At 34.7% G+C, this 14,278-nt stretch overlaps 1 protein-coding gene across 1 annotated transcript in view; it reads left to right on the top strand.

Moving 5' to 3' along the window:
* The first annotated feature begins 5,046 nt into the window (after positions 1-5,046).
* Positions 5,047-14,278, top strand: part of Kifap3 (kinesin-associated protein 3) — a 102,897-nt gene continuing 93,665 nt past the window's right edge. The window contains exons 1-4 of the mRNA XM_013015552.1: positions 5,047-5,174; positions 8,201-8,355; positions 11,398-11,453; positions 12,051-12,192. Coding sequence (XP_012871006.1) covers positions 5,131-5,174; positions 8,201-8,355; positions 11,398-11,453; positions 12,051-12,192 — 397 coding nt within the window. The 5' untranslated portion in view covers positions 5,047-5,130. The remainder of the gene's footprint in view (positions 5,175-8,200; positions 8,356-11,397; positions 11,454-12,050; positions 12,193-14,278) is intronic.

The following is a 14,278-nucleotide window of genomic DNA, read 5'->3' as shown; positions in this document are numbered from 1 at the left end:
TATACTGTTTATGTTGTATCTTTTCCCATCATTCTTTTGAATACCGTTTACATTGTATCTTTTCCCATGGTTTTACTCTGAACCTATTCATGTGCTTGGATTTAAAGTGACTACTTTGTAGATAGCATATACATGGATCATTTCTTATTTATGCAGCTTGCCAGTCATTGCCTTTTAACTCAGGACTTTATTTAAATTTAAAGTAGTTATTGGTAAGACTTAACATCTTCCATTTTCTTTTTTTCTGTATGTCAGACCATTCCTTGTCCCAGAGTTCCTCTGTTATTATCTTTTGTGTATTACTGATTTTTATTGTATTGTCATTCCCTCTTATCTGTATGTTTTAATAACTTTGAAAATTATGATTAGCCTGCTAAACTTACTAACCTTTTTAAAATAAGTACCAATCTAAATTAAATATAAAAATTTGGCTTCTATACATTCTTATCTTGTCATATACTGAATATTTTAAATTGTGTGTCCACTAAGGTAGATTTGTAATTAGTATTATAAATATTTTTCTTGTAAATCATATGGAGAGGTTTTATAAACTCAAAATACAGTTATACTGGCCTCTATATTTACTAGTAGTTATCTTTAACGATATTATTTATTTCCTCACATGTCTTCAGTTTACTGTCTAGTGTCTCCTTCAATTCAAGCATTAGGACCCCCGTTAGCATTTCTTCCAGAGCAGTTTTACCACTAATGTCTCTGTTTCTCTGCCTTTCCCCCTCTCCCCTTCTTTCTCTCTCCCTTCTTTCCTTGCTTTTGTTTCTTACTTCATCCTTTTTGGTACATCATAATAAATACCCACATTTCAGCAGAAAGAACTGAAATTATAGCCCATTTGCTTCTGCTATATTTGAACTAGAAAAAAAATCTATGATACCAAATGAACATTAGGTTGCTAGATAAATACTTTAAATCATTTGTCATACATATGTTTAAAAAGCTAAAGAAAACCAGAACTAGAATTAAAGAAAGCCAGAAAGTATTATTTCAATAAATAAACCATATCAATAAAAATACAAATAAATAGTACTAGTAAAAATACATGGGATGAGCTGGGCGCCAGTGGCTCACACCTGTCATCCTAACTACTCAGGAGGCTGAGATCTGAGGATCATGGTTCAAAGCCAGCCTAGGCAAGAAAGTCTTTGAGACTTATCTCTAATTAACCACCAGAAAACAGGAAGTGGCGCTGTGGCTCAAGTGGTAGAGAGCTAGCCTTGAGGCTGAAGAGCTGAGGGACAGCGCCCAGGCCCAGAGTTCAAGCCCCACGACCGACAAACACACACAAAAACACAAACCATGGAGGGGCGGAGGGTTGAGAGTGAAGAAAACTGAGAGAAAATGAAGGAAGAGGTGACACTGTCTGGTAGGAAATGTACTCACTATCTGACTTACGTAACTACAACCCCTCTGTACATCACCTTTATTATAATAGAATAAAATAAAACAATGCAGTCAATCTGGAAAAAATGACATACATTATGAAAGGGTTCATATAAACATGTTACAGCTGAATAAGTGAAGGGAAATGGTAGCAGGGGTGTTCAGCAGCAGATTTAAGCACAGGAAAGAATAATCAAACTTGAAGATAGCTCCAGTGAAGTTAGGGTCTGAGATGCGGAAGCTGGCCTTAGCACACGTCCGTACCTACTAATGCACAGCACTAGTACTACCTGCAGCAACTTGTTGTGCCGTCTTGACGCAGGTCCCAGTCAGGCCAAATGGAAACGGCTTAAAAACTTCATGGCAGGCTCAAAGCAAAATTCGTGGCGAGATGGGTTTAATTGGCTCTTGTTGCAGTCAGCTGTCCACAACGGGTACCTGGCTGTTATCCTCAAGGTTGTGTGAGGCTAGGTCAAAGCCCACAAGGGGGTTCAAGCACAGTTCAACTCATAGAGCATACCTGACTGCAAACCCTCGAGCTGAGGGGAAGTCCCACAAAGATCTACCCTGCTTGTGTAACCTTTCTTCCGACTGTGCACTGTAAACGGCGGGCTATCTTCTACACATCCAGTAAGGTTCCTTTTTTCAGTGTTTGGGGAAACGCCAGCCTTTGGAGTTCCCCACTCTGCTGTTGTCACTATATTCGCTACCGTTATGATTATTATTTTTTTGGGGGGGTCCGGTCGTGGGGCCTGAACTCTGGGCCTAGGCGCTGTCCCTCAGCTCTTCAGCTCAAGGCTAGCCCTCTACCACTTGAGCCACAGCGCCACTTCCGGCTTTTTTTTCTGCTTATGTGGTGCTGGGGAATTGAACCCAGGGCCTCAGGCATGCAAGGCAAGCGCTCTACCACTGAGCCACCTTCCCAGCCCATGATTATTTTTTAATATATTTCTTTTGCCTGCATACTCTCTCAGTCTCTTGTCCTAAGACTTCACTCACATATACTATGCCTACTCAATGTGTAGCTCTGAATCAAACTTTCACTCTTCGTCCTTTTGTCTGTTGTTTTAGTTATGTTAGCTATTAACCACAAATCCGCTGTTTCTGATTTGATATCATGGATGAATATAAGTACCCTAAAACCCATTGGGAGCTGGGACACTAATCCCATGAAGGGTGCTTGTAGGCCCAGCAGCTGTAGAGGCTTGGCAGGAGGATTGCTTGAGCCCAAGAGTTCAAGACCAACTTGGATAATACAGCCAGGCCCTCTGTCTACAAGCAAAAAACAAACCAAAACACAAGTCCTTTAAGATTTAGGATTATTTCTTACTATTCAGAGGATTCCTTTTTTCGTGGTTAGATAGTAAAGGGGCACTTAAAATCGAGGGTCCTCTTAATTAGTTTTCAGATATAATAAGTTAGAGTTGGTAGCATATTGGGGACAAGTCTACATTCATTTCACAGTTGGTCTTAGAATATAGTCCTCCTGCTTTCAACCCATAGTTTAGAGCATTAACAAGGCAACTGCTGTTGAGTACTCTGAACTCAGTTTTTGTGTCCCTAGTCATATGTGACTGTTAAAAGATTCTACATCTCCTAGCTATAACTATTCAATTAGTGAATATCCCCTAGGACAAAGCAGCCTCAAATTTGACCTGCCTCTCTCCATCTCAGTTTATCCTGCGTCTTAGCACTGTGATTCTTGTGTTTTCTATGTCTTCAAACAGATACAAACATACATATTTCAGTCCTCAGCTTTTTAGATTTTCTTGAAATACATGTTGATTTTAAATACCTAATCCTGTAAATTTTCATTAGCAAGTCCTTATCTTGGTAGCAGAAATGCAAAACTTATTTTGATGGCATCCATCAGAAATTATAAATATGAGTAAATATCAAAGATTTTCCTTCTCAGTGTCTTTAAATACCTGACTTTTAAGCAAAACTTTTTTAGATGTAATGCATAAGACAACTCTTGGCATTCTACAGTGGCCTCTGATTTATTGCATAGTGCCAGGTGTATACGTGTTCATTTGTTATTTGACAGAACTTTATTTTGTAATCCTTTTGGCAGCAATAATTTTTCAAAAAATACCTTTTTAATGAAAATCCAGGTATTTTTATTTTTGTTTCTCAAGAAAACTAGTGATGAATGTAAGAGACATTTATTTTGTATGTCAGAGATCATCGTAATATCAGAAATCACATGAAGTCTGCAAACATAAGGATGTATTTCAAAAGTCAATGATTAAGAATGTTATGCCCCCAAAGTAACATTTTTAATACAGTTACAGATGGTGTGATTTATATTACTCTTCTAAAGTATCTCGGCTCATAGAGATTTAAAAAATCCCCACAATTGTATTTCCAAAATAATTTAGCACCTTTATTTTTGCATTTTTCTTGTGCATTTCCTAATACTGACTCCAGAGCCTTTCCTTTCTCTGCATAAATAATTCAAGTAAATAGATCATTTTAGAAATTACATTGATAATAATGAGTCAAAGTATTCTTAGCTGGAAGAACATCCTTAAATTTAATGTAATCTGAATAAATTTGACATGTTACTGTATTTTGTATTATATCTCATCAGATTAAAAGATTCTATGACCTAGCTGGCTAGCTGTGATTAAGAGTGAGAAATTTGTTTCCATTGTTTAATTTCCTTTAGTACAACTCGTTTTTATCATTTTAAATGGTAAAGCAACAAATACTGATTAATACGTTATTTATTGCAGTTCATTTTGTAACTTTAGGGGTTTGGGAATTAAATGTATTTGGGGTGTTTCTGAAATTACTACTGAGAGTATAACATATATGGAGATGAGTGTTGATTTGAGGTGAATGACTGTCCAACATACAAAGTTTTCTAAGTGCTTATTTGTCATGTGGCCTAGTTGTGGTTATGATTTTATTTAGAAACTAATGTTATAATTTATACAGCCATGGTAAACAGTACATGATACATTATATATTTATAATTTATATAATTCCTTATGTCATTTTGTGATCTAAGTAAATGGATTAGGTAGGTTTATTTTACCGTTTAGAAAACTGTTTAAATTTTTATTTTGTTTTCGGTATTTCACTAGCTCTTTATCATACAGAAAAACCCAAATAGTTTTACAACTTGGGGTAGGGAGGAGTTGGGGAAGTGGGAAGGCAAGGGGAAAACAAAGGAGGGGGTACTCATCTTACTCATGTGACTGTAACCCCTCTGTACAGTATCTTTACAATAAAAATATATCTTAAGAAACAAATAGAAACCCAAATAGTTACATCTTGACAATTCTTACCTTTCACATGGTTGGAAAGGGCAAGGTTTATTTTTTAAAATACCAATTTAGAGGTCGCTATCTTTGATGTTGAAAAGAATGACAATGTCTTATTGTCATTGTCATTCTCTTCAAGGACATCCTAATTGCTTGTTTCACTCATTTTCTTTGTGCATGGTACTTTTGGTAACTGTATTTTTCAAAGGTAGCACTATTTATGTGAAGATACTTTATGCAGTTCTCTTTTCCCAAGTTAAAAGTAAGTTTGATTCAAAGGCATATATAAACCAGCCTGTATTTTTTGGAACTAGTTAAAAATCACGGCCACGTCATGAGTTTTTTTTTTTTTTTTTGTATTTTATATTTCAGGAAAGTTAAAGGAGGGAATATTGATGTACACCCATCAGAAAAAGCGCTCATTGTTCAGTATGAAGTGGAGGCCACCATTCTTGGAGAAATGGGGGATCCCATGTTAGGAGAACGAAAGGAATGCCAAAAAATGTAAGTAGTGAATCTACACAGACCTGATGCCACTTTGATCTTCATAGGCAATAGGTGATCACAGCGTTCTTTAGAGATAGGTTATCTTAGAGAATTATATTAAACTTTAACTATAAAATATGTTTATTCCAAATAAAATGTTCCTGTCACGACTGACCTGTAAAGTCAGTCATAAATGCTACATGTATGTGGGACTTTTCAGTTCAATTAAAAATCCTCGGTTTTCTCTTTCCTGGAATTTCGTGAAGTATGACTTTCAGAAGTTCCCAGTTAGGACACAGAGCTTGAATACTCACTTGAAAATCTAGTCCGCTGCAACATGTTAGTAATATCACAAGATTTTTCTGGCTCAAAAGATTAGTTTTAGTTCTCCTAGTATCTTGTGTACTTTCCTAGTTGCTGTTGTAGCTGTCCCTTGGGAACTGGGTTTTTTTACTAGCCTGGATTTGTGCTGGTCATGATCTTGCCTGCCTTCCATCGCTTTTCAGAAATTTAGATTTGGGAGTCACTAATATTCTCATTCAACCCTCCTTTCTCCATAAACAAATAAATGAAAGGACCTAACTTTTACTTGGTAACTAGTTAGAGAAAACTCTACTATTTCCTGGTTTGTGAGTTACTGGGAACACATGTGATAATATTTAGCACGTTAAGTGTATGGTGATGATCCTCAACTGGGAGTGGTTTTTTCCCACAGGGGATATTTAGCAGTGTCTGTAGATATTTTGTAAGGAGGAGGGGGGCATGGCCATACATTGGCTAGAGGCCAGCTGACTGTTGCCAATTATGATGTACTACACATGCTAGCCACCTACAGCTTCATAGTGCTGCAGCCAGGAAACCCTTGCTTATAGCGGTCTTCAAGAGAACTTGCTGAGTAGCTTAACTACACCTTAACTGTCCTTTGTCTTTGGATTAGAGGGAGGCTAACTGACATTAATAATGCATTAAAAATGAATGAATCCTCTACAATAAAGAGAGATTTTACACATGCATTCTTACACAGTACAGCACCTTTTGGTCACATTCTCCCTTCCATTTACGTTTGAGTGATTGTTTGCCAAAGTCTATATATTTTGAGAACACATAACAATCTCTATTTGACTTCCCAAGAAAAGCAGCAGATTGGATTCTTAGACTTTAGAACCTCATGTATCCATACTTCAAGAGAAATTTAATTTTTAGTTCTTAAAGGTGTCCTCACTAGTTTTTTAATGTAGAATTTGACAAAAATATTAGTGCTTTAAAATCTTCAGGCTTTCTAGTCAAGAATTACATTCAGCAGGGAGTTGGAAACAAGAATAAGAATCTGTTCTGTGATTAGAGTATGTGCACTTAAATCTTAGCAAGAAAAGACCTGAATAACTCAAACAGGAAATCAACCCTGGCTGCCCAGGATTTGGAGAGTAATCATATTGTTGTACACAAAGAAAATGTGCTTGTAATTCAAGAAATTTTCTCAGTGGTGTAGCGGAAGGGAATCTCATATAGGATGAGAGAGGTATGAATTGAACCTGTTATTAAGTTGGAGTCATCAAGGCTGTGGCCCAGATATGGTAAAGAAATTTTACAAGCTTGTCTTTATGAGAATTCCAGTTTTGTACAGATTTTGTTTTGAGACAATGATGATTATGGTCCAAAAATAATACAAGTGATAAAGTTTTTGATAAATGGTAATAAGCATGAAGTGCCTAATGAAAATGTTGTATGTTGATTATAGGAATGGTCCAGTATCCATACAGCTAAAATTTTCTAAAACATTTCTCGATATACCTGTATTTTTTCATGTCTTCTTAACAAATGAAGGTGAAGGGAACTGTCTGTTACTCTGAGTAGAAAAGGTTGCATCAAGTTGCTACTATGTATGTGGTAGAAAACACCTAAAAGAAGCTTGTAAGCCTTTGTATATTAAACCAATAAGGGAGACTAGTAGAATGGCTAACGTGCAAAGTGCTAACAATAGCAGATTCTGCAAGAATGTGGAGTAATAAGGACTTTCATTTATAGCTGATGGGAAAATAAACTAAGCATATATTTTGCAAGAAAATTTGGTGGTCTCCTACGAAGCCAAATATAGGCTAACCATATTATCTAGCATTTGCCCAGCAAAAGTCTTTATTTTTAATTGCCAACAATTGGAAGCCACCAAAATATCTTTTGATGGTGAATCTCTAAAGAACAAGATTTAGATTTTATTGGGATTAATATCTTAACTCATTCTACTGGCTTCCCAGACCATTTCCTTGACTTCTCAACCCTGGTCCTTTTACTAAGAAATCATTCAACAGGATGAAGACTTGATTGGTTTCCTCTTTTTAAATTTAAGATCTACAAAGAAGCATCTACTTGAGAGTGTTTTGTCATTACATTAACTTTTTACTCTGAATCCATTTTTTGTTTCGTCATTCTCTCCCATATATGAATCTGTGTAACGGGCATTTGTCGTCAGACTGCGCCATCTTTTCTTGGCTTGTTAGTGAATCACTTGTGTTATATTCAGATGATGGGAAGGAGTGTTGAATAAAATTTACATGTAAATTAATACATCAAAAAAGTTTAACACTCCTGTTACTCAAAGTTTCCCATATAGGTCTTAAAATACATCTCACTTTTCTTCTACTTTCTATATTCTTACCAGCAAAGCAATTAAAATCTAAAAATATCAAGGTTTTGTCTTGTCCTTAACTAGAAAAAAAAAGCAGTAGGAAAGGTCGAGAAAATGATTTACTTGTTGCAGGACAAATTCAAAAATCAATATTGATTAAAGATTCATATACTTTTATATCTGAAAGGCTGCAGGACCTCTGAATGTGCTGTCCTGCCTAGAGATTCAGAAAAAAAAATTGTTTCCTTTGTCCAAATCATAGGAAATAATTCCCTCAAATTTTCTAAGCATAATTAGATGTAATACTTCATTAAGATTTTACAAGCGCATGTAGACTCTGTTATCTTAATTTAAAGTAGTAGTGTTGGATCTGTGGAGTACTTCTACCATATCTGAGTTGGACTTTTGGATATCGTTGCAGTATTCGTCTGAAAAGTCTGAATGCTAACACAGATATAACTTCTCTGGCTCGAAAAGTGGTTGAAGAGTGTAAACTCATCCACCCCTCCAAATTGAACGATGTGGAGCAGCTGTTGTACTACCTACAGAACCGCCGGGTTTCCTGGTCAGGGAAAGGTGAGCGGAGTGCCGGACTTTAGTCAGAGCTGGATTACAATTTCAGCTTCTTTGAATTTGAGTGAGGTTTATCACGTGTGCTATGAACAAGTAAACTAATGGAAGAATGAATAATTATATTAGTTTTCAGTGTGGTAGGTTTTATGCTTCCATATAAAATAATCTCATTTGTTTCATTTTATATGTAAGGAATATATATTTACCAAAATAAGGAATAAATAAGGAATCTGTTGTTGGTTGTAAACTAATAAAAGGAGAAAAGTTAAAGTATAAAACCTATTTTATATGCCCTAACTAGAGTTAAAAAGTTCAAAGTGGCGCTGTGGCTCAAGTGGTAGAGTGCTAACCTTGAGCTGAAGAGCTGAGGGACAGCGCCCAGGCCCAGAGTTCAGGACCCACGACCAGATCCAAAAAAAAAAAAAAAAAGTTCAGAAATTTCCAAATTTATTAATGATACTTGATTTATTAGTTGAATGGATTGTTTTAAGTGTTAAAATATATATCCTTTGCCTTAGTCTATCCTAAAGATGTAACTATTGGAACATCCCAGTATCTATTTGCTATTTATTCCTCTATTTATCTATTTGCCATTTTCCTATCCTCACTTCCTCAGTGAAAGAATTATGCAAGTAACGTATTAGCACTAAGAAGTACTTATTTACAAAAATAAAAGCAGATTATGTGGGGGGGGGGCTTGAATCCCCCAGGTTTGCTCAGCTTGCTTGCTCACAGGTGGTCCTGTCCCACTTCAGGAATGCCTCCAATCTAGTTAGTTGTCAATAGAGTCTCAGACTCTTCTGCTCAGGATAGCAGAGGATTCCATCAATCAGAGTGTTGAACATTGATCCTGTGATTTCAGCCACCTTCGAAACTAGGATTAAAGGCATGAGCCATCAGCACCCAGCAATTTGGTATTTGTTGTTGGTGGTGGTGGTGTTTTATGTGTGGGGTTGGTGGAAGGTATTGTGTTTTCAACTCAGGGCCTCATTCCCACTTGGTTTGCTTGCTTGGTTAATGCTCTATTCTTACTTTCTCCGTTTTGAATAATTATCCCCATTTCACAATCTTTACCAAATGTATGGTTCTTCAACATTGAAACATTCCAAAATGTGATACTCTTACAGTAACATGTCTGTGCTCAAATTTGGACTGGGCTTAGTACATAAATATTAACATTTTGTTTGGGATTTTTTTTGCCCATATTAGTCTTCTCTATATTTACAGCAAATAAATACCTGTGCCTAATAAATACTGCTAGCACTGAATCTTAACAGATGCATGCACATGTTATTGAATGAACTGAATGGCTGTACACTTATTCTTAAAAGCAAAAAAGGCATTTTGAACTTGAAGTATACTTCTTACCAGTAAGTGCTCACCTACCAAGATATAGAAAACATTATCAAGAAAAAAATTATACAAATATTCTCAGAATAATCTTGTTAGGATATCTATATATGAAGAGAGATAACATCTTCAAATAAATTTGAAGTGAGCAAAATCATCAATGTTTGAACTTTTGTATGTACAATAATGTAGGTTGTACAATAGTTAAAATTAACTTTTCCTAGTGCCAAATCAGTAGTTTTAAAAGCATTTATAATAAAACACCTGTAGACTCATGAAAAGAAAAGAATGAGTTTTCAAGGAAAGTCAGCATTTTCTCTTTCCTAAAATTAAAGAAATATGAAAGAAAATTTTGTCATCATATATGGACAAAATAATTCAACAAATGTTATTCTTTAGATATTATTGTTGATGACTATATGCAGTGCTTTGCTATGCTTAATCTATGCTTATTTTTAATTATTCAGTTTTTCTTAACATTTTAATTTGGTATTTGATATTTCATAGCCACAGAACCCCTGCCCTAGAGGGTGGTCCTGTATAACTGTATAATTCATTTTTTTCCTTGCTGATTGAAACTTCTCGCATACTAAGTTGTCCACTTAAGGCAAAACTTAGCTGTTGAGATTATAAGGACATTATCTAGAATGGTGGCTGTCTTCTGAAAATTATTTATCTTTGTGTTCCTTGAAAGTACAGGCTTTCTCTAGCATTTTAACCATTTCCAGACAAAAATATTACTCAACCATATTTTCAATATCACATTGTTTGTACAATGAGTTTTATTGTGACATTTTCGTTCTTGTATATAATGTGTTTTGATATTATTTGTAATTCATTTGCATGCATACACGCTTACTCTCTCTTATCTCCTCTACTCTCTGGTCTCTTCTTTCCTAATAGTCTACAATAATGGATAATTGTATTATATGTGTATTTATCTGCTAGTTTTAAAACCAAAATTTTGATATTTCTGATTTCTTTTAATATGCATTCATTGTTTTTGTTTTTGATTAGGCTCATAGAAAATATAATTATGCTTCTAATTAAATAACTCAGTATAATAAATGTCTCAGTTGTGTCAAAGCCTTTGAATATTTTATTTGGGAATAAGTAAGAATTTAATTAATATAATTTTAAGTATTTGTCTTAATTTATTACTTTAATTTGACTTGTCAGACAAGAATCAATTATTTTAGCTTATGAATTTACCCATCACTTTTATTATTTTTTCTGCTAACTTTTAGTTTTCATATTGCTCATTTACTAATATTACTCATGTTTCTCTTTGCCTTACTTATTTACCTATTCCTGCCTTAAATTTGAATTAGGAAGGGGAAAATAGACATACTTAGAATTTACTATTTTGGCTCTTATTGGAGAATTTATCTGTATACTTATCCCAAAAGTTAGCCAAGGAGGACTTTAAAGTTACTGCTCAACATAAATTTTGTCATGTGTTATATATTTTATTAGTTTGTACTAATAATATAGTATACTCCTTTGATAGCATCATTGGGATTAGCTGAATGAATTATAAATAAGCATTTTTTTACACATGGAAAAAAGATTTCAATAAAAATTTCATTCTAGTAGCTTCCAGTTATAAAGAATCAAACAGAGCAGCTGAAAGTAAAAATTTCTCCAAACTAAAAATGTAGTTTTTCTCATTTAAATTTGTTTCATTCTTCACAGAAAAGAAAGAAAAATCAAGCAAGCCCAAAGATCCACCTCCCTTTGAAGGAATGGAAGTAAGTGTATATGAATCCTGATCTAATAAATACTTTTGAAAATAACCTCATTAATAAAATGTTGAATTTTCAATGATGACTGAACTTAGAGGTCCTTGAGAAAGATAGATAATAAGTAATTAACAATGACAAACATTGGTGTGCTTTTTAGACATAATTTTTATTTTAAGTGGTAAAATATCTTGATGTTTTTATAACAGTATATTTTAAAATACCAGTTAATGTACTTCTGTAAACACACATTACTTTGTAATATATGTAAAATACTTTATATTTTGAATATTTTATGGGGTAGAGAATGTGACTGTGGTAAAGTGCTTCTCTAATATGTGCAAAGCCCTGGTCTCCATCCTCAGCACGACAAAAACTAAATCAAACTCTTTATACTGATAGACAAACTTTAGAGTTTATATATGTCCCTCTTTGCCATAGTTCATGCTTTTTGTATTTACGTCCTAGTATCCAAGGGCATAAAATCTTCATCTATAAAAAGTTGGGTGCTATAAGTTATTGGTAATTTGTTAATTCTGATAATATCACAAAGTATCATTTCTTTGACAACGAATCTGTAGTTGAGTACTTATATCTTTGTTTCAGATTGATGAAATTGCTAACATAAATGATATGGATGAATACATTGAGTTATTATATGAAGATATTCCTGACAAGGTTCGGGGTTCTGCTCTGATCTTGCAGCTTGCTCGAAATCCTGATAACTTGGAAGAACTACTATTGAATGGTGATTTGTGTTTATAAAAAGCATTCCTACTCTGTGAAGTTTGTATTCATATCTTATGTGTATGCATACACAAGTGATTTTCATGTCTTAAATATTTATATTCTAAATACGAATCATTTTATTTAGGAGTATTTTTCTCTGAGTCTCTTCCTCCTCCTCTTTCTCTCTCTGACTCTCTCAGCTTATTCTTTTCTACCCTTTCATTATCATCATTTGTGTCTTTGAATCTAAAGAGTTTCTATTGAAGATAGGGTTTGATTGGATCATGATATCTTAGTGGGTTTTTCTAATCCATTTTTATCCATTGGAGTATTTAATCCACTTATACTAATGAAATCACTCATAAAGTAGGATTTGCATCATTTTATATTTGTTATACATATAAGATTTGTTTTATATTTATATTATATTTGCAGACATTTTTGTAATAGTTTTCTATGTGTCTCTTGCCTTTTTTGTTCTATCCCTTCAGTATTTCCTTCTTTTGTGTTGATATTTTCTAGTTTGCCAGTGTTTGTTTTGGTTTTGGGTTTTGTTTTGTTTTTTTGTTTTGTTTTGTCAGTTCTGGATCTAGAGCTGTTTTTCTCAAGGCTGGCATTTTACCACTTGAGTAACACCTCTACTTCTGTCTTTTTGATGTTTAATTGTAGTCTGAAGAACTTTGCTGCCTGGGTTGGCTTTGAATTGCAACCCTTAGCTTCCAGAGTAGCTAGGATTACAGGCTTGAGCCACCAGCACCCAGCTCCTACCAGGGTTTTGTGGTCTCGTTTTCCTGAATTATTTTTATCTGAGAGAAAAATTTCAAGCAATCTTATTCAAATTCATACCAATTTCATTTTAACAATATGCAAATGTTTACTCTAATAACCCATTTTGTACTGTTATATTGTGCAAATATGTATTTGTATATTATAAGCTCATTAATATATATTATATAAGTACCATTCTATACATTTTTCTTATAAGGCAGATAGAAGACAACCATTGGAAATTTTTATCTTGTCTTATAGTTACTTTTGTAGTTACTTTTGCCAGTAGTCTGAATTTCTTTTTTTTTTTAATTGTGAAAATACTGTACAGAGGGGTTACAATTACATGGGCAAGATAATGAGTACATTTCTTATCAAGCATTGTAGCCTCCTCCTTTGTTTCCCCTTCCCATCCCTTCCCAGCCTCCCCCTGCCTCCCCATTCAATCCTCCCCGCTCCCCCTCCCTGAATTTCTTTATGTGGATTTAAATTCTAAATAGTTTACTTTCATTTTAGCTCAATATTCCTTTTAGTACTTCTGGAGAAGAGAACCTGCTACTTTAAATTTTCTTAAAGTTTTTGTTTACCAAACATTGAGTTTTTCCTGTTTTAAAAGAGAATTGCTGGAAATAGAATTTTTTTGGGGGGGGGGTCCGGTCGTGGGGCCTGAACTCTGGGCCTGGGTGCTGTCCCTCAGCCCTTCAGCTCAAGGCTAGCACTCTACCACTTGAGCCTCAGCACCACTTCCAGCTTTTTTTTTTCGGCTTATGTGGTACTGAGGAATCGAACCCAGGACCTCATGCATGCAAGGCAAGCGCTCTACCACTGAGCCACCTTCCCAGCCCTGGAAATAGAATTTTTGATTGACAGGAATTCCGTTGCACTTTGAATGCTGTTACCTCTCTGCATTCCTGACTCCTGTTTCTGATGTGAAATCAGTTATTGACCTTATTGTGGTCCTATGCAGATGTCAACTTGCTTTTCTCCATCATTCTTTGTGCCCTCTTTTTTGCCACTTAAACACTATAAAGTTGTTTAGTGTTGATATCCTTGAGTTTTATTTTACTTGCAGTTTGTTAAGCTTCTTGGCAGTGTGAATTAGGATTTTTCAATAAGCAGGAAGTATAGAGTCATAGTATTCATTAGATATTTATTCTGCCCTTTACTCTCCTCTGCTTCTGAGATTCTTGTCATGTTGTGTTTTGTGGTGCTTCATAGGCCTTTGAGACTCTGGTTATTTTGTCTTCAATCTTTTTTCTTTCTTTTCCTCACATTGAATCTAAAGTGGCTTGTGTTCATAGAATGGGTTCTTTTTCTAATTCATATATTTTATTAAG

This window comes from Dipodomys ordii, unplaced genomic scaffold, assembly GCF_000151885.1.
Source record: "Dipodomys ordii isolate 6190 unplaced genomic scaffold, Dord_2.0 Scaffold27, whole genome shotgun sequence".
NCBI lineage: Eukaryota > Metazoa > Chordata > Mammalia > Rodentia > Heteromyidae > Dipodomys > Dipodomys ordii.
This window is presented reverse-complemented; position numbering and strand designations above follow the sequence as displayed.